General features: G+C 62.8%; 1 protein-coding gene and 1 pseudogene across 1 annotated transcript; both read left to right on the top strand.

Moving 5' to 3' along the window:
- Positions 1 to 23,608, top strand: LOC146423354 (IQ motif and SEC7 domain-containing protein 2-like). Its single transcript, XM_085044844.1, is given in 17 exon segments — positions 1 to 269; positions 2,120 to 2,988; positions 4,437 to 4,466; positions 11,631 to 11,907; positions 12,693 to 13,154; positions 13,628 to 14,466; positions 16,266 to 16,427; positions 16,512 to 16,634; positions 17,419 to 17,585; positions 18,269 to 18,408; positions 19,268 to 19,393; positions 19,471 to 19,570; positions 20,435 to 20,596; positions 21,059 to 21,220; positions 21,567 to 21,616; positions 22,165 to 23,036; positions 23,038 to 23,608. Coding segments are annotated over 17 exon segments (4,884 nt in total). The 5' UTR covers positions 1 to 50; the 3' UTR covers positions 23,162 to 23,608.
- On the top strand, positions 9,788 to 11,614 carry LOC146423355 (uncharacterized; annotated as a pseudogene).
- Positions 23,609 to 24,423: the final 815 nt, after the last annotated feature.

Here is a 24,423-nt window from a genome sequence, read left to right on the forward strand (position 1 = left end):
AATTCCAATCCCCTCTCCCCACATTTTTAACCCCCTCCTCGCCGCGGTCCATGGAGGGCGCGGGGGGCGGCGGGGCCCCCCCGGGGGGTTCGGAACCCCCCGACCGCGCCGTGGAATACCTGCTGGAGCTCAACAGGATTATCGCGACTCAGCGACATCTCCTGGCCTCGCAGCGCCGCCGCATCGCGCAGCTCGAGGGGCAACTGCAGCGCCTGGCCCGCGAGAACCGCCACCTGCGGCAGCGAGGGGCGGCGGGGGGCAGACACCCGGTACGGGCGGGACGGGGGTCGGGGGGTTTGGGGTGGGGTGTGGCGTTAGGGGACTCGGTTATGGGGTCAGGGGACTCGGTTATGGGGTGAGGAGGAGTTATGGGGTGGGGAGGGGGTGACAGAATGGTTATGGGACTCAGTTATGGGGTTAGGGGACTCGGTTATGGGGTTAGGGGACTCGGTTATGGGGTGGGGAGCAGGTTATGGGGTGGGGAGCAGGTTATGGGGTGGGGAGCAGGTTATGGGCAGCTGCAGCGCCTGGCCCGCGAGAATCGCCACCTGCGGGAGCGAGACACTCGGTATGGGGCGGGTTATGGGGTGAGGGGGTTTGGGGTGGGGTGTGGGGTCAGGGGACTCGGTTATGGGGTGGGGAGGGGGCTGTGGATTGGGTTGTGGGGTTAGGGGACTCGGTTATGGGGTGAGGAGAGGGCTGTGGGGTTAGGGGAGCTGACTATGGGGTGAGGAGGAGGTCAGGGGGTAATGGAGGGGTTATGGGGTGGGAAGGGGGTCACAGAGTGGTTACGGGACTCAGTTATGGGGTTAGGGGACGCAGTTATGGGGTGGGGAGGGGGTCACAGAGAGGTCACGGAGGGGTTATGGGGGGGGAGGGGATTATGGGGGGAGTTATGGGGTTATGGGACTCGGTTATGGGGTGAGGAGGCGGTTGTGAGGGGAATTATGGGGTTATGGGACTCAGTTATGGGGTGAGGACAGGGTCATAGACTTGGTTATAGGGTGAGGAGGCAGTTGTGGGGGGAGTTATGGGGTTATGGGACTCGGTTATGGGACTTGCTTAGGGGGTGAGGAGGGAGTCACAGAGGGGTCATGGAGAGGTTATGGGGTTAGGAGGGCATTATGGGACTGGAGAGGGGGTTATGGGACTAGGTTATGGGGTGAGGAGTAGGTTGTCGGATGGGGGAGCTGGTTATGGGGTGAGGAGGTCAGAGGGGTAACGGAGGGTTATGGGGTGGGGAGGTTATGGGGAGTTATGGGGTTATGGCACTCCAGTTATGGGGTGGGGAGGGTTTGGGGTGGGGTGTGGGGTTAGCAGACTCAGTTATGGTGGGGAGGGGGTTTGGGGTGCAGTGTGGGGTTTGGGGACTCGGTCATGGGGTCAGGGGACTAGGCTATGGGGTCAGGAGGGGGTGATGAGACTGAGTTATGGGGGCGTGAGGGGGTGATGGGGGGGTCACAGAGGAGTTATGGGGTTAGGGGAGCTGATTGTGGGGGAGTTATGGGGTTATGGGACCAGGTTATAGGGTCACGGAGGGGTCACAGAGGGGTTATGGGGTGCAGAGGGGTTTATGGACTCAGTTATCGGTTATGGGACTCGGTTATGGGGTGAGGAGAGTGTTACGGGGTGATTATGGGGTGCAAAGGGGGTTATGGGGAGGTCGTAGGGGGGTCACGGGTGGGGTTATAGGGTGAGGAGGGGGTTATGGGGTTAGGGGACTCGGTTATGGGGTGAGGAAGGGGTCACAGAGGGGTTATGGGGTGAGGAGAAGGTCACAGGACTGGGTTATGTGGGGGTTATGGGGTGAGGATGGGTTCACAGAGGGGTTATGGGGTGAGGAGCGCTTAGGGGACTCAGCTATGGGGTGGGCAGTGGGTCACAGCAGGGTCAGAGGTCACGGCAGGGTTATGGGACCTGGTTATGGGGTGGGGAGAGGGCCACAGGGTCCTGTATGGGGCAGGGCAGTGGGTCCCAGCCAGGCCCTGTCCATCCCTGTCCACCCCAATGCCACCCCCATGTCCCCTCAGGGCCACAGGGGTCACCTCAGAGTGTCCCACCCAGGCCAGGTCTATCTCTATCCACCCCAACCCCCGGTGCCACCTCGCTGTCCCCTCAGGGCCACCCAGACCCCGACGCTCAGTACCAGAACCACCTGGAGGCCGAAGGGCCTTACGGCGACCCCGAGCTGCCGTACCAGCCCCGCCCGGAGCGCGACCTGCCCTACCCGGGCCACCCCGACCCCGCCGCGGCCTACCCCGAGCACCTGGAGCACGACGGGGCCTACCCGGAGCACCTGGATCGCCCTTACCTGGACAGGGACGCTCAGTTCGAAGCTCTGGCCGAGCGGGACGGACCTTACCCGGGCCGGGCTGACCACGAGCGGCCTTACCCGAGCCGCAAGGAGCGCGACAGGCCTTACCTGAGCCGCGCCGAGCGGGACGGGCCGTACTCGGGCCGCATGGAGCAGGAGGGGCAGTTCCATGGCTGCCTGGAGCGGGAACTCCAGTACCAGCCGCACCTCGACCGGGAGGGACAGTACCCGGGCAGGATGGAGGAGGATGGACAGTACGGCGGCAGGATGGACCAGGATGGACAGTATGCGGGGAGGATGGACCAGGATGGACAGTATGCCGGCAGGATGGAGCGGGAAGGGCCTTACCCAGGCCGGCTGGACCGTGAGGGGCAATACGGGGGAAGGATGGATCAGGATGGACAATACTCGGGGCGGATGGATCAGGATGGACAATACTCCAGCCGGATGGAGCAGGATGGACAGTATTCCAGCCGGATGGAGCAGGATGGACAGTACGCCGGCAGGATGGACAGGGAAGGGCCGTTCCGGGCCCGCGATGGACACTACGGGCCGTGCTGGGACAGGGAGTGGCCGCGGGGAGCGCTGAGCCGGGCGGCGTCGCGGAGCTCCAGCCCCGGCGGGGGACACAGCACGAGCGGCAGCACCAGCCCGGCCACCACCCTGCAGCGCAAGTAGGGACAGCGTTTGGGGTTTTGGGGTTTTTGGGGTGATTGGGGAATGGGGGATTGGGGTCGGGAATGGTCGGGAAGTACGGGATTGGGGTCGGGAACGGTCCCGGGGATCGGGAATGGCTCCGGGAAATAAGGGATTGGGGTCGGGAATGGCCGAGAAATAAGGGATTGGGGTCAGGAACGGTCCCGGGGTCGGGAATGGTTGGGAAATACGGGATTTGGGTCGGGAATGTTCGGGAAATATTGGATTGGAGCCGGGAAATACGAGATTGGGGTCGGGAACGGAGCCAGGGATCAGGAGTGGCTCCGGGAAATATGGGATTGGGGTTAGGAATGACCGGGAAATGCGGGATTGGGGTCGGGAAATGCGGGATTGGGTTCGGGAATGGCCGAGAAATACGGGATTAGGGTCGGGAATGGTTGGGAAATAGGGGATTGGAGCGGGAACGGCTCCGGGAAATAAGGGATTGGGGTCGGGAGTGGTCCCGGGCATCGGGAATGGTCGGGAAATATGGGATTGGGGTCCAGAACGGCTCCGAGATCGGGAACAGCCCCGAAATCAGGGATTGGGGTCGGGAATAGCTCTGGGATCGGGAATGGCCGAGAAGTATGGGATTGGGGTCGGGAATAGCTCTGGGATCGGGAATGGCCGAGAAGTATGGGATTGGGGTCGGGAACAGCCGGGAAATAAGGGTTTGGGGTTGGGAATGGTCAGGGAAATGTGGGATTGGGGTCGGGAACAGCCCCGGGATCGGGAACGGCCGGGAAACACGAGATTGGGGTCCGGAATGTTTAGGAAATAAGGTTTTGGGGTCGGGAGTGGTCCCGGGGGTCGGGAATGGCTCCAGGAAATATGGGATGGGGTCGGGAATGGCTGAGAAATAAGGGATTGGGGTTAGGAATGGTTGGGAAGTATGGGATTGGGGTCGGGACTGGCTCTGGGATCGAGAACAGCCTCGAAATTTGGGATTGGGGGTCGGGAATAGCCCAAAATTTGGGTCTCGGGGATTGGGAACAGTCCCGGAATCAGGGATTGGGGATACAGAACTCGGGAACATCCCCCAGAATCCGGGATTTTGGGTCCAGAACTCCTTTCTTCCACCCACCGAAATTCGAGATTTGGGGATGTGAGATCCGGGATTTCCCAAAATCCAGGATTTTGGGGTCTGGGACTCATTCTCTTCCCAAAATTTCTGGCTCCAGCCCCTCCCATATCCCAGCCCCCCTGGTTGGGTGGAGCAGGTGTGTGACCCGCGGGGGGGGAGGTGACGTCATCGCCCCCCCTTGTCACCTTCTGTCACCCCGGGGGCACCTGGGGACATCGGCGACATTCGGGGAACAATTTTTGGGGGGAATTTGGGGGATTTTGGGGAGGGGGGGGACACCAATGGGGTGGGGGAGGGGTCACTGCCCCTCGCTGACCCCTCTGTTGCCCCTCCCCCCCACAGGTCTGATCGCGACAGCTCGAGGACAGTGAGGTCAGTGTCACCCCTCCCCCCCCGCTGTCCCCTCCCCCTGCTCCTCCCCTCCCCCACCCGGACGCCTGGGTCCCCTCCCCGGGGTGGGGGAGGGCGTGGTGGCGTTGGGTGTGTCGCGACGGGCCATTCTATCGCGACAAGAGTGTTCTATCACGACATGGGTGTTGTATCGCGACATGGGCGTTGTATCGCGACAGACCCCATGGCTCCGACATGTTGCAATGGCACGTGGTCATTACAACAGCACTGATGTGTCGCGACAGGGCCGATATATCGCGACGAGGGTGTTCTATCGCGACAGACCCTGCACGTCCTGGAGGCTCTGATGAGTTGCAATGGCGTCTGGTCATTGCAACAGTGCTGATGTGTCGCGACAGGGCCGATACATTGCGACACAGCCATTCTGTCGTGACAGACCCCATGCGTCCCCACAGCTCCGACATGTTGCCATGGTGCCCAGCCTATTGCAACTGTTCTGACATGTTGCGATACGGCCGATATGTCGCGACATGGGTGTTCTATCGCGACAACCCCCTCGTGTCCCAATGGCTCAGACGAGTTGCAGTGGCGCCCAGGTTGTTGCAACAGCGCCGACGTGTCGCGACAGAGCCGATATATCGCGACAGGCCCCAGTGTGTCGTGATGTGCCCGGGATGTCACGACGGCCCCTCCGTCACGTCGCGACAGGCAGGGCGGCGCGGTTGCCGGGGCGGCGCGGTTGCCGGGCGACAGCGCGGGCGGTGACAGCGGTGGCAACGGTGACAGCGCTGGGGGAGGCGACAAGGGGGGGCGTTGCCATGGCAACCAGAACAGCCCCCGGCGCCGGGTGTGACCTTCCTGAAAAACCCCAAAATCACCCCAAAAACATCCCCTGGGGGGGAGAGGTGACAAGGCGCAGGTGACAGTGACAGTGGGGCACTGCGGGTGACACTGCGTGACGGGGCTGGGCTTGGGTGTGCCAGGGCATGTGTGGCATCATGTGACATTGCATGTGACACTGTGTGTGACACTGTGTGTGATACTGTGTGTGACACCCCATGTGACACTATGCCAGGGTGTGACCCATGTGCAACCCCATGCAGGAGCATGTGACAGCGTGTGACACGTGTGACACCATGTGTGACACCGTGCCAGGGCTGTGCCGGGCCGTGTGACAGCGGTGACACCGTGCCAGGCCTGTGCCATGTGACAGTGGGGGACAGTGGTGACACTGTGCCAGGGTGTGACACTTAGTGCAACCCTGTGCAAGAGCGGGTGACAGCGGTGACACCGTGTGGGCAGGGTGTCCAAGCCTCGTGTGACCCTTGTGCCAGGGCCATGTGACACTGTGTGTGACACCATGTGACACCGTGTGTGACACCGTGTGTGACACCGTGTGACATTGTGCGTGACACCACATGTGACTCCTGTGCCAGGGCCATGCCGGGGTATGACACCATGAGTGACACTGTGTGTGACACTGTGTGTGATCCCTGTGCCAGGGCTGTGCCAGGGTGTGCCGGGGCCGTGTGACACCATGTGTGACACCATGTGTGACACTGTGTGTGACACCACGTGTGACACTGTGTGACACCCCCGTGCCGGGGCTGTGCGCCAGTGTGCAGGGCTGTGACCCTACCCTGTCCCTGTCCCAGGCCATGTCCCCTCCCCGTCCTCATCCTTGTCCCTGGTGGTGACCCCGCCCTGTCCCTGGCGGTGACCTCCCTGTCCATGTCCCCATCCCTGTCCATGTCTGTGTCCCGGGTGGTGACCCTGCCCTGTCCTTGTCCCTGTCCCTGTCCAAGGCTGTCACCTCCCCCTGTCCCTGTTCAGGGCTGTGACCTCTGTGTCCCTGTCCCCGTCCCTGATGGTGACCCCGCCCTGTCCTTGTCCAGGGCTGTCACCTCCCCCTGCCCCTGTCCCCATCCATGTCCCTGTCCCTGGTGGTGACCCCGCCCTGTCCCTGTCCCTGTGCGGGGCTGTGACCCCCTGTCCCCGTCCCTGGTGGTGACCCCGCCTTGTCCCTGTCCCCATCCCTGTCCCCCCCAGGTCCCCAAGGTCCGGCATGGCCGGAATTCCGGCCAGAGCCTTCCGGACCTGGGGGGGCCAGGAAAGGGGGGGAGGGGCTGTTGTGAGTCCACCAGGGCTGAGGGACATTCGGGACACCTCTGTCACCTCTCTGTCACCCTCTGTCACCCCTCGGACACCCCAGGACCCCCAATGACGTGAGTGGGGGACATTGGGGGGCAGGGAGGGGACAGTGTGTCACCCTGGGGGGGTCAGGCTGGACCCGCCGCTCGGGGCCCCTCCCCCCACCCTGGGGATCCCCCGGATCCCCTCCCCCGCCCGGCTCGTGTCCCCTCCCCCGCTCGTGTCCCCTCCCCCCCCGTGTCCATCTGTCCGTCCCCCCGTCCGGCTCTTGACTCGTTTCTCTCCTCTCTCTCTTCCCTGTCCCTGTCCGTCTGTCCCTGTCACCCCTGTGTCCATCTGTCCTTCTGTGTCCTTGTGTGTCCATCCGTGTCCCCCTGTGTCCATCTGTCCATCCGTGTCCCCCTGTGTCCATCTGTCCATCCGTGTCCCCCTGTGTCCATCCATGTCCCCCTGTGTCCATCCATCCATGTCCCCTGATGTCCGTCTGTCCTGCTGCCACCCACCCCTGTGTCCATCTGTCCATCCGTGTCCCCCTGTGTTCATCCATGTCCCCCTGTGTCCTTCCATGTCCCCCTGTGTCCATCTGTCCATCCATGTCCCCTCGTGTCCATCCATCCATGTCCCCTGATGTCCGTCTGTCCTGCTGCCACCCACCCCTGTGTCCATCTGTCCACCCCACTGTCCATCCCTGTCCATCCGTCCTCAGTGACCCATAGCCATCTGTCCCCAGTGTCCCCACGGCCATCTGTCCCCAGTGTCCCCTCTGTCTGTCCCCCTGTCCATCACCCCCTGCCCACTGTCCCCTGTCTGTCCCCCTGTCCATCTCTGTCCTCCTGTCCATCTCTGTCCCCCCATCCACTGTCCCCTGTCCGTCCCCCTGTCCATCTCAGTGTCCCTCTGTCCATCTCTATCCCTGCCATCCATCTCAGTGTCCCCCTGTCCGCTGTCCCCTGTCCATCCCCTGTCCATCCCCCTGTCCATCTTGGTGTCCCCCTGTCCATCCCCCTGTCCATCTTTGTCCCTCTGTCCATCTCGGTGTCCCCCTGTTCATCTTGGTGTCCTGCTGTCTGCTGTCCATCTCCGTCCCCACCATCCATCTCAGTGTCCCCTGTCCATCTCACCCTGTCCATCTCGGTGTCCCCTACCTGTCCGTCATCTGTCCCCTGCCTGTCCCCCATCCATCTCTGTGTCCTGCTGTCCATTGTCCATCTCAGTGTCCCCCTGTCCATCTCGGTGTCCCCTGTCTGTCCCCTGTCTGTCCCCCCTCCAGGTGCCACCCTCAGGTGCTTTGGCTGCTCCAACCTCCCCCTGTCCGCAGGTAAGAGCCGCCCCTCCCCCGCCACACCCTATAGGGGCCATAGGGGCCTGGATTGCTCCCTATAGGGGCCTCAGGAACCTATAGGGGCCTCAGGAACCTATAGGGACCATAGGGACCCCAGGGACCTATAGGGGCCCTGGCAGAGCCCTGGGGGACCTTTAGGGGCTTCTATAGATCCCATAGGGACCCCAGGGCACTATAGGGACCCTATGGACTCAAGGAATGTATAGGGGCCCTATAGCTTTGCCAGGCCGTACAGACCCAGGGCTGTATAGGGGCCCATATAGATCCCTACAGAGGCTATATAGATCTCTATAGGGGCCATATAGATACAGGGGCCATATGGGCCTCAGGGACCAATAGGAGCTAGACAGACAAGGGATCTATAGGAGCCCATATAGATCCCTATAGGGGCTCTACAGGGACCCCAGGATCCTATAGGGGCTCATATAGATCCCTGTAGGGGCCTATATAGATCCTTGTAGGGCCCATATAGATCCCTATAAGGGTCTATATAGATCCCTATAGGGGTTCTACAGACCCCAGGGCTCTATAGGGATCCCTATAGGGGTCCCTATAAATCCCTATAGGGTCCGTGCAGACCCCAGGGCTCCATTGGGGTCCCCAGGGCCCTATAGAGCCCCTATAGGCTCCTCCCCGGCCGCGTGGGGGGGGCTGTTTGGGGGCGGTTGCCATGGCAACGCCTCCATCATAGCGCCTCCTCCCCCTCCTCCTCGGGGCTATTTTGGGGAGGGGGCGGTGCCGGGGGAGGTAGGCGGGGCTAAGGGGATGTGGGCGGGGCTAAGGGGGAGACCCAGCGCGCGAAGCTCCTCCCCCCGGGAAACCCCCCTCCCCTCCATTCCCCCCCGCCGCGTCTCCATGGCAACCGCCGCCCCCCCGCCCGCCGCGTCGCCATGGCAACCGCCATCGGGGTGGGTAGGGGGAATCCGCGCATGCGCAGAGGGAAGAGGGGATAACCCACCCAGCCCCCTCCCCCCACCTCGGGGACCCCCGGATTTTGGGGGGGGGAGGCTGGGGGTGTCACCCCCCCAAATTGGGGTCCCCAAATTCTGGGGGTCGCGTGTCCCAGGTTTATTTTGGGGGTGTGGGGGAGGGGCGACACGACCCCCCCCATCACACATCAGAGGCACCCAGGCGTCCTCCCCTCCCCCACCCCCCACCCAGGACCCTCCCCACCCCCACCCAGGGGGGTCTCAACTTCCGGGCAGGCGCAGGGTGGGGGAGGGGAGGGGGGGGTCGCTCTTCGGCTCCTCCCCCACCCCCCCAACCCCCCCCTCCCCTCCCCCCGCACCGCCCTGCCGGGCCTCGCTCGAGCTGCGGAGGCACCGGGGGCTCCCCCTCCCCCACCCCGCGACCCCTCCCCATTTTTCGGGTGTCCCCTTGTGTGTCCCCACCCCCATTTTTGGGGTGTCCCCCCCTCCCCAAAATGTGGTGCCTGCAGTGCACGGCCGACCGGCGGCGGGGGCCGCTCCGGCAGCGGCTGCTGCACGGGTGAGTCGGGGAGACCCCCCGGGACCCCCAAACCGCCCCCCCCGGGACCCCCAAATCTGCACCCCGGGACCCCCCGGGGACCCCCAAATCCTTCCCCTCCCCCTCTCCCCGCGCGGCGCCCCTCCCCCCGCTCTTTCCCCCTTCCCCTCCCTCCCTTCTGCCCCCCCCCACCTGCCCGGGATTTTGGGGACCCCCCCGGTCTGATCTGCCTGCCCCCCCCAGTCTGCCGCCGGGTCCCCACGGGGCTGGGGGGGAGGGGATGCGTGTGTCCCTGTGTCCGTGTGTCCCCCGGGTCCCTGCGTGTACAGGTGGCCCTGGTGTGTGTCCGTGTGTCCATTTGTCCATTTGGCTATGTGTTTTTATGTCCGTGTGTCCCCATGTCCCTGTGTCTATATGTCCATGTGTCTATTTGTTCATGTGTGTGTATGTCCTATGTGTCTATATGTCCATTTGTCCATGTGTCTATTTGTCCCCATGTCCCTATGTCCATTTGTCCATGTTCTCATGTCCACGTGTCTATATGTCCTTTTGTCTATATGTAGACATGTCTGTGTCCATTTGTCCATGTGTCTATATGTTCATGTGTCCACGTGTCTGTATGTCCCCATCTCCATGTGTCCATCTGTCCATGTCTCTATGTCCCTATGTCCCTGTGTCCCCATGTCCACGTGTCTATATGTCCATTTGTCTGTCTCTGTATGTCCATATGTCCAAGTGTCTATTTGTCCCCATGTCCATATGTCCCATGTCCCTCTGTCCCCTTGTCCATTTGTCCATGTGTCCCATGTCCCTGTGTCCATGTCCATATGTCTGTTTGTCCGTGTCCCAGTGCCCACGTGTCCCAATGTCCACACGTCCCATCTCTGTGCCCCCATATCTGTACATCCCTGCCATGTGTCTGTGTGTCCCTGTCTCATGTCCCTGTGTCCCCATGTCCTTGTGTCCATCTGTCCCCCTGTCCCCAAGTCCATGTGTCCATGTGTCCCCCCGTCCCCATGTCCATATGTCTCGTGTCCCAATGTCTGTAATTCCCATGTCCCCACGTCCATGTGTCCCTGCATCCGTATGTCCCATGTCCCCATGTTTCAGTGTCCCCATGTCCCCATATTTCCTTGTCTGTGTGTCCCCATGTCCATATGTCCCATGTCACATGTCCATGTCCAAGTGTCCCATGTCCCCGTGCCTATGTCTGTCATGTCTCTGCATCCCCATGTCCCATTGTATATGTCCCCATGTCACGTGTCCCTGTGTCCCCATGTCCATCTGTCCCCTGTCCCCATGTCCCTGTGTGTGTCCCATGTCCCTGTCCCCACATCTGTCATGTCCAGGTGTCCTTGTCCCCATGTCTGTGTGTCCCATGTCCGTGTCCCCACATGTCTCATGTCCCCATGTTCCTCATGTCCCTGTGTCTGTGTCCTTGTGTGTCCCCATGTTGGCCATGTCCATCTGTCCCATGTCTGTGTGTCCCCAATTCCCTGTGTCCCCATGTTGGTCACGCCCATCTGTCCCTGTGTCCCCAAGCAGTGGCTGTGTGTCCCCCTGCTCCTGTGTCCCATGTCTGTGTCCCCATGTCCCTTGTCCATGTATCTGTCCCCATGTTGGCCATGTCCGTCTGTCCCATGTCTTTGTGTCCCCAATTTCCTGTGTTCCCATGCTAGTCACATCCATCTGTCCCTGTGTCCCCAAGCTGTGGCCATGTCCATGTGTCTGTCCCCACGTTGGCCATGTCCCTCTGTCCCCATGTCCCCAGTTTCCTGTGTCCCCATGTTGGCCATGTCCATCTGTCCCTATCTCCAAGTTGTGGCCATGTGTCCCCGCGTCCCTGTGTCCCCACGTCTGCATCTCCCCTTGTCCATCTGTCCCACGTCTACTTGTTTTTCTGTCCCTGTGTCCCCATGTTGGCCATGTCCATCTGTCCCTGCGTTCCCAAGCAGTGGCCATGTGTCCCCCATGCCTGTGTCCCATATCCACGTGTTTGTCTGTCCATGTGTCCCCATGGTCCCCACTTTGGTGGTGGCTGCAGACTCTTTGAGGGCTCTGGGGGGACCTTGGGTGACCCCAGGGAGGTCTGGGTGGTCCTTGGTGGATCTCAGGGTGGTCCTTGGTGGATCTCAGGGTGGTCTGGGGGCTCTCAGGGTGGTTTGGGGACATCCAGGGTGATCTTTGCAATGTCCCAACATGGCGGTGACGCGATGTCCCCACAGCGTGGACGGCGAGACCCCGGGCAGCGAGGGGGGTGGTCCCGTGCCGGACAGCCCCGGGAGACCCCCACCCTACCGCGGCCTCCCCCAGCCGGCGCCCCAGGGCCCTGGTGGCACTGGGGGGGGACCCGGGGGTGGCACCCCGGGGGTGGCCTGGCCACGGCTGCCACCCCAGCCGGCCAGCGTGGCCCTGAGGAAGCAGGAGGAGGAGGAGGAGAGCAAGAGGCCGAAGGCGCTGAGCGACAGCTATGAGCTCTCCACTGACCTGCAGGACAAGAAGGTAGGTGGGGACACTTGGGGACACCTGGGGATACCTGGGGACCCCTGTGGATACCTGGGGACAGCCCTGGGCTGTGTAGGATGGTCCCCGGCCATGTGGGATGGTCACAACCCATGTGTGATGGTCATCAGCCACCTGTGATGGTCATCAGCCACATGTGATTGTCACAACCCATGTCCCCACATCCCCATCCATGTCTCCAATCCCCACATCACCATGTCCCCATCCATGTCCTTGTCCTCATCCATGTCCCCAGCAATGTCACCATCCCCACATCCCTATATCCTCATTCCCATCCCCATCTCCACCCCTGTGTCCACATGTCCCCACTGGTGTCATTCTCCTCATCCATGTCTACATCCCCATATCCCCACCCATGTCCCCATCCTCATCCATGTCCCAATCCCCACATCCCCCTGTCCCCATTCATGTCACCATCCATGTTCCCACCCATGTCCCCATCCTCATCCATGTCCCAATCCCCACATCCCCATGTTCCCACTGCTGTCCCCATGTCCCCATCCCAATATCCCTATCCATGTGCCAATCCCCACATCCCCGTCCATGTCCCTATCCATGTCCCCACGTCCCCATCCATGTCCTCATCCTCATCCATGTCCCCATCCATGTCCCAATCCCAACATCCCCACATCCCCATCCATGTCCCAATCCCCATATCCCCACCTCCACACCCCCAACCCCACCCTGATGTCCCCACGTCCCCGCCGCCGTCCCCATGTCCCCACGCCGTCCCCATGTCCCCACGCCGTCCCCGTGTCCCGCAGGTGGAGATGCTGGAGCGCAAGTACGGCGGCTATTTCCGCTCGCGCCGCGCCGCCCGCACCATCCAGGCGGCGTTCCGGCGTTACCGCATGGCGCAGAAGTTCGAGCGGCTGCGCAGCGAGGGCGGCAGGGCGCGGCGCCTGGCGCTGCCGGGGCTGCGCCTCCAGTTCTCCTTCGAGGAGTACGACCGCGGACCCCCGGCCCCCGCCCCGGGACCCCCGCCGCCGCCCCCGCCCTACTTCCAGGGCAAACCGGCCTCGCTGGACGAGGGGGTCCTGGGGGGGCCGCGGCGGGCGCCTCGATACGGGGGGTCCTGCCGGGCTGGGCTGGATGGGGGTGGGGGTCCCGGTGAGGGGGCTGTGGGGGCGGCGGGTGGGGGCGCGGGGAGCCCCCCCAGGCAGCTGTCGGCGTCGGCGGATTTTGGGCCCGGAGGTGCCGATCTGGAGGAGGCGTTTGCACAGCAGGTGGGGGGCTGGGGGTCACAGGGGTCATGGGTGGCATGAGGGTCACAGGGGACATGGGGTTATGGGGGTCACAGGGTCATAGGGGGCACAGGGGACATGGGGCCACAGGGAACATGGGGGTTATGGGGTCACAGGGTCAGGGGGGCACAAGGTTTGTGGGAGTCCTGGAAGGTCACAGGGGACATGGGGGGCACAGGGGTCATGGGGGTCCTGGGAGGTCACAGGGGTCATGACAGTCATCATGGACATGGGGGTCAGGGGGTCACAAGACCAGGAACGTCACAGGGGTCATTGGGGGTCACAGGTGACCACGGGGGTCACGGGTGACCATGGGGGTCATTAAGGGGTCATTAGGTCACTGGGCCACAGGGTGGTCGTAGGGAGGTCCCAGTGGGCTGGGGGGGTCCAAGGGGGGTCTTGGGGGCACACAGAGCGGCTGACAGGGGTGTCCCCTCCCCTCCCTGTCCCCGCAGGTGAAGTCCTTGGCCGCGTCCATCGATGAGGCGCTGGGCGGGGGTCGCGGTGTCCCCCCCGGCGCCCCCGCCCCCCCCGCCGGGGACAGCGCGGCCACCTCGGCCAGCGACGTCACCCTGTACCTGGACGAGGGGCTCCCCGGCTCCCCCCACTCCCCCGAGAGACCCCCCAGCCCCGAGCCCCCCCCGGACACCGGGGGTCCCCCGCCGCCCCCGGCCCCGCCGCCCCCTCCGCCGCCCCCCGCCAACCCCCCGGGGCCGGCCGAGCGCTGGGGGGGTCCCGAGGAGCCCCCCCGGAGAGGCCCCCCGTGCCTGGAGTGCCGGGGGCGGGGGGCCGGGGGGGGACACCCCCCGCTGCTGACCGTGGAGCCGCCCAGCGACAGCTCGGCCGACCTGAGTGACCGCTCCGACCGCGGCTCCGTCAACCGCGGGGGACCCTACGAGCCCGAGGGGGCCGGGGGGGGCACGCTGCCCCGGTCGGGACCCCCGCACCGCTGCTTCCACCCCGACGGACCCCCGCCGCCTCCCCCCGGCCCGCCGCCGCCGCCCGGGGGGACAGAGGAGGGGTCCGAGGGGGACAACGAGAGCCTGGGCAGCAGCTCCAACTCCAACGAGACCCTCAACTGCTCGTCCGGCTCGTCGTCCCGAGACAGCCTGCGCCGGCCGCCCCCGCCGCCACCGCCGCCCCCTACGGCTGCCCCGCAGCCCCCCGGGGCTGCCGGACCCCCCGGCAAGGCCACCTACCAGCGGGAGCCGCGGCAGAGCTGGGACTCGCCGGCGCTCAACAACGACGTGGTGCAGCGGCGGCAGTATCGCATCGGCCTCAACCTCTTCAACAAGTGAGGGGCTGGGCGTGGGGAGGGGGCTGGGGGGTCCGGGGGGATATGGGGGTCCAGGGGGGATGGGGATGGGGTGGGGGTCCAGCAGTGGGGCTCCTGGGGGAAGTGGTGGGGTAGGATGGTTGGTGACCCCATTGAGGGGAAGGGGGATGTTCTAGGTGATCCTGTAGTGAGAATGTGGTGATGTTCTAGGTAACCCTACAGAACCCCACAAGAACATTCTAGGTGACCTCATGCTGACATTCTAGGTGACCCTAGAGCGAGCACATGGTGATGTTCTAGGTGGGCCTGTAGCAAGGCCAGAGTGCTGTTTGAGGTGACTGCAGAACCCCACAATGATGTTCTAGGTGACACTAATATGAGAACATGGTGATGTTTGAGGTGACCCTCCAGAACCCCACAATGGTGTTCTAGGTGATCCTACAGTGACGTTGTAGGTGGCCCTATAGAGAGGACGAAGTTATGTTTGAGGTGACCCTGCAGAACCCCACAAGGACATTCTAGGTGACCGTACAGCGAGGACAGAGTGGTGCTCGAGCTGACCCTACAGAACCCCACAATTACGATGTTTTAGGTCACCCCATGGTGATGTTCAAAGTGACCCTATAGCAAGGACAGAGTGATGTTTGAGGTGACCCTGCAGAACCCCACAATGATGTTTTAGGTGACCCTACAGAACCCTATGGTGACATTTCTAGGTGGCCCTATAGCAAGGAAAGAGTTATGTTTCAGGTGAGTCTACAGAACTTCACAGTGATGTTCTAGGTGACCCCATAGTTATATTCTAGGTAACCCCATGGTGACATTCTAGGTGACCTTGCGGTGACCTTCCAGGTGACCCAGTGATCAAGCCATGACAACATTCTAGGTGACCCCTTAGGGAAACAGATGATCACCTCAGATGACCCCAAACCAAGGTGACCCCATAGATGACCAGGTGGCCCTAGAGCTGGGAGCAGGTGACATGGGGTCACTCTATGGCCAGAGTGACCATCATGAGTCACTTGTTCTTGTCCCCATTCCTATCCCTGTGTCCTCACCCACATCCCCATGTCCCCATCTGTGTCCCCCTCCATGTCCCCATCCCCATATCTCCATCCCCATATCCCCATTCCTATGTCACCATCCATGTCTCCATGTGCCCATCCATATACCCATTCATGTCCCCCATTCCCATATCCCCATCCTCATGTCCCCATCCCTGTCCCTATCCCCATCCCTGTCCCCATCCCTATCCCCATTCCCATGTCCCCATTCCCATGTCCCCATCCATATCCCCATTCCCATGTCCCCATTCCCATGTCCCCATCCATGTTTCCATTTCCATGTCCCCACGTCCCCATCCTTATCCCCATCGCTGTCCCCATCCATGTCCCCATTCCCATGTCCCCATCTGTGTCCCCATCCATGTCTCCATCCATGTCCCCATCCATCTCTTCATGTCCCCATCTATGTCCCCATTCCCACGTCCTCATCCACGTCCCCATTCCTATGTCCCCATCCATGTCTCCATGTCCTCATCCATGTCCCCACCTATATCCTGATTTCCACATCCCCCTTCCCATGTCCCCATCCACATCCCCATCCATGTCACCATTCCCATGTCCCCATCCGTGTCCCATTCCCATGTGACCATTTTCATGTCCCCATCCATGTCCCCATTCCTATATCCCCATCCATGTCTCCATATCCCCATTCCCATATCCCCACGTCCCCATCCACGTCCCCATCCACGTCCCCATCCACGTCCCCATCCATGTCCCAAACCATGTCCCCATCCATGTCCCCACGCCCCGCAGAAAGCCAGAGAAGGGCATCCAGTACCTGATCGAGCGCGGTTTCCTGTCCGACACGCCGGTGGGCGTCGCTCACTTCATCCTGGAGCGCAAGGGGCTGAGCCGGCAGATGATCGGCGAGTTCCTGGGCAACCGCCAGAAGCAGTTCAACCGCGACGTCCTAGAGTAAGGAGGGGACATCCCGGGGACAGGGTGGACCTGGCAGGGGTCAGGGAGACCCCAGACCCACCGTGCCGCGGGGTCTCGCAGCTGCGTGGTGGATGAGATGGATTTCTCGGGGATGGAGCTGGACGAGGCGCTGAGGAAGTTCCAGTCGCACATCAGGGTGCAGGGCGAGGCGCAGAAGGTCGAGCGGTTGATCGAGGCCTTCAGGTGAGGGGTGGGTTGCTGTCCCTTTGTCCCCAGTGTCCCCACATCCCCGTGTCCCCATTGTCCCTACATTCCCATGGCCCCATGTCCCCATGAACCCAATGTCCCCCCATCCCCATTTCCCCATATCCCCAATGCCCCATGTCCCCAATGTCCCCACATCCCTATGTCCCCAATGTCCCCACATCCTCGTGTCCCCAATGTCCCCACATCCTCGTGTCCCCATGGCCCCTTGTCCCCAAATCCTGCTGTCCCCACATCCCCACTGCCACCAGGTCACTGCCCACAGTGGTGTGGTCACCATGGTGTGACATTCTAGGTGACCTTATGGATCAAAGAGGGACACAAGGGGGTGGTGTGGTCACCATAGGGTGACATTCTAGGTGACCCTAGGGGTTGAAGGGGGACACAAGGGGATGGTGACCCCCAAAGGACCAGGGGACGTTCTAGGTGACCCCACAGACTGGCAGGACATTGAGGATGGTGACCCCCAGACCATTCTAGGTGACCTCATGGCTCAAGGTGGGGACACAGGGGTGGTGGCCCACATTCTAAGTGACCCCACAGACTGGCAGGACATTAGGGGTAGTGACCCCCAGACCATTCTAGGTGACCCCATGTCTCCAGGTGGGGACACAGCAGTGGTGCCCCAGTCCTAGGTGACCCCACAGCCACCAGGCCACCACCCCACCCTCCTGGCCAGCTGCGTGGCGCAGATGCCACCACAGCTCCGGCCGTGGGGCAGGCACGGTGACCCCATGGGCCGTGGGGGTTGTCCACCCCGCAGCCAGCGCTACTGCGTGTGTAACGCGGCCCTGCTGCGCCAGTTCCGCAACCCGGACACCATCTTCATCCTGGCCTTCGCCATCATCCTCCTTAACACCGACATGTACAGCCCCAGCGTCAAGGCCGAGCGCAAGATGAAGCTCGAGGACTTCATCAAGAACCTGCGAGGTGAGGTCCTGGTGGCTCCTCAACCCCTGGAGATGTGGTTCTGGAGCGGGGTTGGGAATTGGAGGTTCTGGAGCAGGTCAGGTGTGGAAGGTTCTGGAACAGGATTGGGTATCGCAGGTTCTGGAACAGGATTGGGCATTGGAGGTTCTGGAGTAGGCCAGGTGTAGAAGGTTCGGGAAGAGGATTGGGTATTGCAGTTTCTGGAGTGGGTTGGGTGTAGAAGGTTCTGGAACAGGATTGGATATTGCAGGTTCTGGAGCAGGGCCAGGTGTAGAAGGTTCTGGAACCAGATTGGGAGTCACAGGTTCCAGAGCAGTGCTGGGTGTTATGGATTCTAGAGCAGGACTGTGATGCCATGGGTTCTAGAAAAGTCCATAAGCCCCAGGTTCTAGATGGATCCAGGCATAGAAGGTTCTGGAACCAGATTGGGCATTGCAGGTTCTGGAGCAGGCCAGGGGTAGAAGGTTCTGGAACAGGATGGGATGTTACAGGTTTTGGAGCAGGACTGCGACTCTGCAGGTTCTAGAAAAGTCCATGAGCCACAGGTTCTAGATGGATCCAGGTGTAGAAGGTTCTGGAACATGATTGGGTGTCACAGGTTCTGGACCAGGACTGGGCGTCATGAGTTCTAGGTCTGTCCAGCTGTCCCAGGTGTGACACGGCTGTCCCTGGGTGTCCCGCAGGGGTGGACAATGGCGAGGACATCCCGCGGGACATGCTGGTGGGAATCTACCAGCGCATCCAGAGCCGCGAGCTGCGCACCAACGATGACCACGTGTCCCAGGTGCAGGCCGTGGAGCGCATGATCGTCGGCAAGAAACCGGTGGGTGTGCCCGGGCTGTGGGGACATGGGGGGTCTAGGTGGCACTATGGACAGGTGACATCTGGGTCACCCATGGGAGATGTTCCAGGTGACTTTTGGGAGGTGTTCCAGGTGACCTATGGGGGATGATCCAGGTGACCCCATGAGGTGAAGAATGTTCTAGGTGACCCTGTGGGACAGGTTGTAGGTCACCCATGGGAGATGTTCAAGGTGACCCTCTGGGAGATGTTCCAGGTGACCCATGGAAGCAATGTACTAGGTGATCCTATGGGACAGGTGACATCTGGGTCACCCATGGGAGATGGGACAGGTGACCTGTAGGGATGATCCAGGTGACCCATGGGAGATGTTCCAGGTGACCATAAAGGGGAAGGATGTTCCCAGTGGTGTCCCTGCTGGACATCTCATGGTGTTACCTGAGAACGTCCCATGGTGTCCATCATAGCATGTCCCATGGCGTCCCCATTGGACATCTCACGGTGTCACCCTGGAATGTCCTACAGTGTCCCCATTGGACATCTCGTGGTGTCACCATTGGACATCTCCCGGTGTCACCCTGGAATATCCCATGGTGTCCCCACTGGACATCACGGTGTCACCCTGGAATATCGCATGGTGTCTCCACTGGACATCTCGTGGTGTCTCTGTTGGACATCTCATGGTGTCACTCTGGAATGTCCCATGGTGTCCATCACAGCATGTCCCATGTTGTCCCCACTGGACATCTCATGGTGTCCATCATGGCATGTCCCATGGTGTCCCCGTTGGCCTTCTCATGGTGTCACCCTGGAATGTCCCACGGAGTCCCCACTGGCCATCTCACGATGCCTCTCATTCCTGACCCCATTGCTGTCCCCAGGTGCTGTCCCTGCCCCACCGCCGCCTGGTCTGCTGCTGCCAACTCTATGAGGTTCCTGACCCCAACCGACCCCAACGCCTGGGGCTTCACCAGCGCGAGGTGTTCCTCTTCAATGACCTCCTGGTGGTGAGCTGGGGATCCTGGGGACCTGGGGTGGAGTCACCAGGACTTTGGTGACCCTGGTGACACCGCGGCCTTGGCAGGTGACGAAGATCTTCCAGAAGAAGAAGATCCTGGTGACCTACAGCTTCCGGCAGAGCTTCCCGCTGGTGGAGATGCACATGCAGCTCTTCCAGAACGCCTGTGAGACCCACGGGACCTCGTGGGACCCCAAAATACTCCATGGGACCCCAAAACACCCTATGGAACCCCAAAACATCCCATGGGATCCCAAAATACTCCATGGGACCCCAAAACACCCCATGGGACCCCATAGGACCCCACAGGACCTTCATGGGAGGTTCCCCCACCCCTATATCCTATGGAGTTCCACCACAGAGCATTGTGTTCTCCGTGGGATGGCTCACGGTGTCACACCAGGATGTCCCCGCCCTGTGGTGTCCATCATGGCATGTTGCATGGTGTCGGCCTGGGATGTCCCATTGTGTCCATCACAGCATGTCCCATGGTGTCCCCCTTGGAATGTCCCCACCCTGTGGTGTCCATCATGGCATGTTGCATGGTGTCACCATGGCATGTCCCATGGTGTCCATCATGGCATGTTCCATGGTGTCCCCATGGACATATCACAGTGATACCCTGGAATGTCCCATGGTGTCCCTGTTAGACACCACATGGTGTCCACCTGGGATGTCCCATGGTGTCTATCACAGCATGTCCCATGGTGTCCCCGATGGACATCTCACGGTGTCTCCGATGATGTTCCCCTGCCCACCCCCAACCCCATGTTTTCCCATATTCCCCCAAATTCCCAGTTTGGGATCCTGGGGGTGTCCCTGACCCCCTGTGTCCCCCCAGATTACCAGTTCAGGATCAAGCTGCTGTCAGCGGTGCCGGGCGGCTGTCCCTGAGCCTGGGGTGTCCCTGACCCCCTGTGTCCCCCCAGATTACCAGTTCGGGATCAAGCTGCTGTCCCTGACCCCAGGGGGTGTCCCTGATTCCAGGGGCTGTCCCTGACCCCCCAGTTCCCCCTGTTTCCCTGCCCAGATTACCAGTTCGGGATCAAGCTGCTGTCGGCGGCGCCGGGCGGCGAGCGCAAGGTGCTGATCGTGTTCAACGCCCCCAGTCCCCAGGACAGACTGCGCTTCGCCAGCGACCTGCGCGAGTCTGTGGCCGAGGTGCAGGAGATGGAGAAATACCGCGTGGAGGGTGAGCGGGGACAACTGGGAGCACTGGGAGCACTGGGAGGGGACTGGGAGGGGACTGGGAGCAATGGGAGGGGGATGGGGAAGGGACTGGGAGCACTGGGAGGGGACTGGGAGTAATGGGAGGGGAGTGCGATGGGGACTGGGAGCAACGGGAGGGGACTGGCAAAGGACTGGGGGCACTGGGAGGGCACTGGGGCACACTGGTCTGACTGGGTGTGCACTAGGGGACACTGGGGGAATACTAGGGGATACTGGTCTGACCAGCAGGATACTGGGGGGATACTGGGGGACACTGGGGGACACTGGGTGATACTGGTTTGTCCCCGCAGCGGAACTGGAGAAGCAGAAGGGCGTGGCTGGGCTGCGGGGCAGGGCATTGGGTGTGCACTGGGGGACACTGATCTGACTGGGGGGACACTGGGGGTTACTGGGTGATACTGGTTTATACTGGTGTGCCCCCCAGCCGAACTGGAGAAGCAGAAGGGCGTGGCCGGGCCCAGGGGAGGAGGAACTCCCCGGGAGGCTCTGAATGGCCTCAGCCGGAGCAGCCTGGAGGAAGCGTTTGGGGGCGAAGGGCTGAAAAGGAGTGCGCTGAGCAGCTCCCTGCGCGACCTGTCCGACAGTGGTGAGTCTGAAATGGGGCTGGGGGCTCAAGGGAGGGGCTTTGGCGGGGTTTGGGGTGTCCAGAGGAGAGTTTGGGGTGGCCAGGGGGCAGTTTGGGGTGTCCATGGTGGGATTTGGGGTGTCCAGGGGGAATTTGGGGTGCTCCAGTAGGGTGTCCTGGGAGGATTTGGGGTTTCCAGAGGGGAATTTGGGATCCCAAGGTGATCTCCTGAGGGATTTGGGATTTTGGAGTGGAATTTGGGATCCCAAAATCCGGAGGGATTTTCGGGTTCCGATGGATTTGGGGTCACCTGGGGGTCACCTGGGGGTCTCCCCCACTGCCCCCCTCACCGCCCCCTCCCCCCCAGGCAAGCGGGGTCGCCGGAACAGCGTGGGGTCACTGGACAGCACCATCGAGGTGAGCCACGCCCCTTTAGGCCACGCCCACTTCGCGACCACACCCAAACCCTACCCGCTTCATCCCCACCCCATATAACAACGCTATAGTGTAAAAGGGGTGGGGCTTGCTGGGAATGGGCGTGGTTTGATTGAGTGGGCGATGCCTTTGGGGGAAAAGGGGAGTGGCTTGCTTACCAACCCTGGGGCTCATCCACCAATGGGAAGGAGGGTAGGGCTGGGAGGCGGGGCTTGTTTGGCCAGGTCACATGACCTAGTCTGGGGGTGGGGCTAAGGCAGTGATGGATGCTCTTATCCACCAATGGGGACTCGACTTAGGGCTCGGGGGCGTGGCTTGCGGGAGGGGGCGTGGCCTGTAAAGGAGAATGCTGTGCTTTTCCCACCAATGGGAGGAGCCATTCCTGAGCGGGTGTGGCTTGCAGGAGGGGGCGGGGCCTGCTGGGGAGCATGCAGCACTTTTCCCACCGATGGGAGGAGCCTCCCCGAGTGGGCGTGGCTTCCAGCCCAATGGGGCGTGGCCTCCGCGCTCTGACCCCGCCCCCTCCGCAGGGCTCCATCATCAGCAGCCCCCGGCCGCAGCCCCGGGGTGGCCCAGGCGGGCCGGCGGGAGCCCCGGAGGGCTACAAGCCACCAGCCCGCCCGGTGTCCAACTCGTCCTCCTTCCTGGGCTCCCTGTTCGGCAGCCGCCGCGGCAAAGGCCCCGCCGGCCCCGCCCCGGTCACCGGGGGTCCCACTTCGGCCTCGGCCTCCTCCTCCTCGGCGTCATCCTCGCACCACCACCACCACCCCCCCGCCGCCGCGGTGTCCCCCGAGGGTCCCTCCAAGCTGCAGGCGCTGCACGCCCAGTACTGCCACGGCCCCGGGGGGGCGGCCGGAGCCGGGGGGGGTCCCGGCCCGCCGCCCCCTCCCCCGTACCCGCAGCAGCCGCCGCCCCCCAGCCGCCCCGCGCCCCCCCCGCCGCTGCCGGCCATCGCCGCTGGGGCTCCGCCGAGATTCCACGGGGGTCCGACCCCCCCGTTATCGGCGCCCCCCCAGCAGCACGGCCCCCCCGGCGGGGGGTTCCCGCCCCCCCACCCGCATTACACGCTGCACCGGCCCGGGAAGAGGGGGGGGGCTCCGCCCGGCGCCCCCCGGCAGCCGCTGTCCCCCCTGCCCCTCTACAGCCCGGCGCCCACCCACCACGGGCTGTCCCACCCGTACCCCCCCGGGCCCCCCCCGCACCACCACCCCCCGCCGCCCCCAGCCCCAGCCAAGCATTTCGTGTTTGGGGGCGGCGGTGGGGTCGGGGGTCCGACCGGGGGGGCCCTGCGGGGGGGCGGAGGGGGGGCGGCGCCCCCTCCCCATCACCACCATCATCATCATCACCACCACCACGCGCCCCCCCCTCACTCCCCCATCCCCCCCCACCCTTCCTACCCCCCTGCCCCCCCCTTCGCCCCACCCCCTCAGCCCCCATTCCCCCGCCGGCCCCACCTCGCCCCTGGCCCAGGCCGGCCAGGGACCCCCCAAACCCAAGGGGGGCAACCGCATCAGCACGGTGGTCTGAGCCCCCCCCGGACACGATGGACAGCGCCGGCCTGCTGGACGCGGTGGTTATTTTTGTAACCCCCCTAAAATCTCCCAATTCCCCCCCAAAAAAAACCTGCACGTGGCTCGTGTTTGGCTGCTCGCGCCCCACCCCGGGGGTGGCTTTGGGGGTCACCGGGCAGTCCGGCGTCCCTCTGGCCATCCCGGGGGTCCGGCGGCGACGCTGCCCCCCTCCCCATTTTCCGTTCCCAGCTCAGGCTGAATGTCACATGGCACTTTAACCTCCCCTCCCCCTCCTCCCCCCGACCCCCCCCGGCCGCCTGGGATCCCCCCGGGGGTTTTTGGGGGGGTTTGAGGCGGCCGGGCCCCCCCGGGGAGCCCCCCAGGCACCCGCATGCGCCCGCCGGGCCCTGTATATAAGAGACTGTATATTTGATGCTTCATAAACGGACCGGCCGGCCCCGCCCGAGAGCCCTTTTTTTGGGGGGGCTATAGGGGATGAGGGTTGAGTTATGGGGGCTGGGGTTGGGGGGTTATGGGGTCTGGGGAGGTTCTTGGGGGGCTGCAGGGGATCTGGGGACTGTAGGGGATCTGGGGATTATAGGGGCTATAGAGGATCTGGGGGCCATAGGAGTTATGAGGGCTATAGGGGCTATGGGGGAAATGGGGGTAGAAAGATCCCGGAAGTCCTTAGGGGCTGCAGAGCTATAGGAGCTATAGGTGTCTGGTGTGTTTTTGGGGTCCACGGGGCTTCCGTAGGTCTGTAGGGGTCCTGAGTGTCCATAGGGATCCACAGAGGCTGGGGGTCTTTTGCGGCCATAGGGCTTGTGAAGGTCCATAGGGGTCCTGGGGGTCCATAAGGGTGGGGGTGTATAGGCTCCATGCGGATCTATAGGTTCCATAGGGGCCCCGTGGGTCTATAGGGTCCATAGGGGTTGGGGGCCTAGAGGGTCCATAGAGGTCCCGCGAGTACAGAGGGGCTGAGTGCCTATAAGGTCTGTAAGGTCCTCGGGTCCCAAGGGGGTCTGTAGGGGTCCAATGGGGGGGATCCGTCAGGGTCTATAGGGTCCATAGGGGTTTTCCAGGTGCCGTGGGCGGGGCCGGAGCGGTGACGGAAGCGCAGCGGGGCGTGGCCGAAGGGGGCGGAGCTCTGCTCAGCCCCGCCTCCAGGATAGCCACGCCCCCGCGTCGCCGCCGGGCGCGCATGCGCGCTGCGTCCCTTTAAACGTGCACAACAAGTCCCGGCCGCTCCGCTGACCCAGCCGCGGAGGCGAGCGGTGA

This window comes from Lichenostomus cassidix, unplaced genomic scaffold, assembly GCF_008360975.1.
Source record: "Lichenostomus cassidix isolate B80296 unplaced genomic scaffold, HeHo_3.0 HiC_scaffold_864, whole genome shotgun sequence".
In the NCBI taxonomy this organism is placed as follows: domain Eukaryota; kingdom Metazoa; phylum Chordata; class Aves; order Passeriformes; family Meliphagidae; genus Lichenostomus; species Lichenostomus cassidix.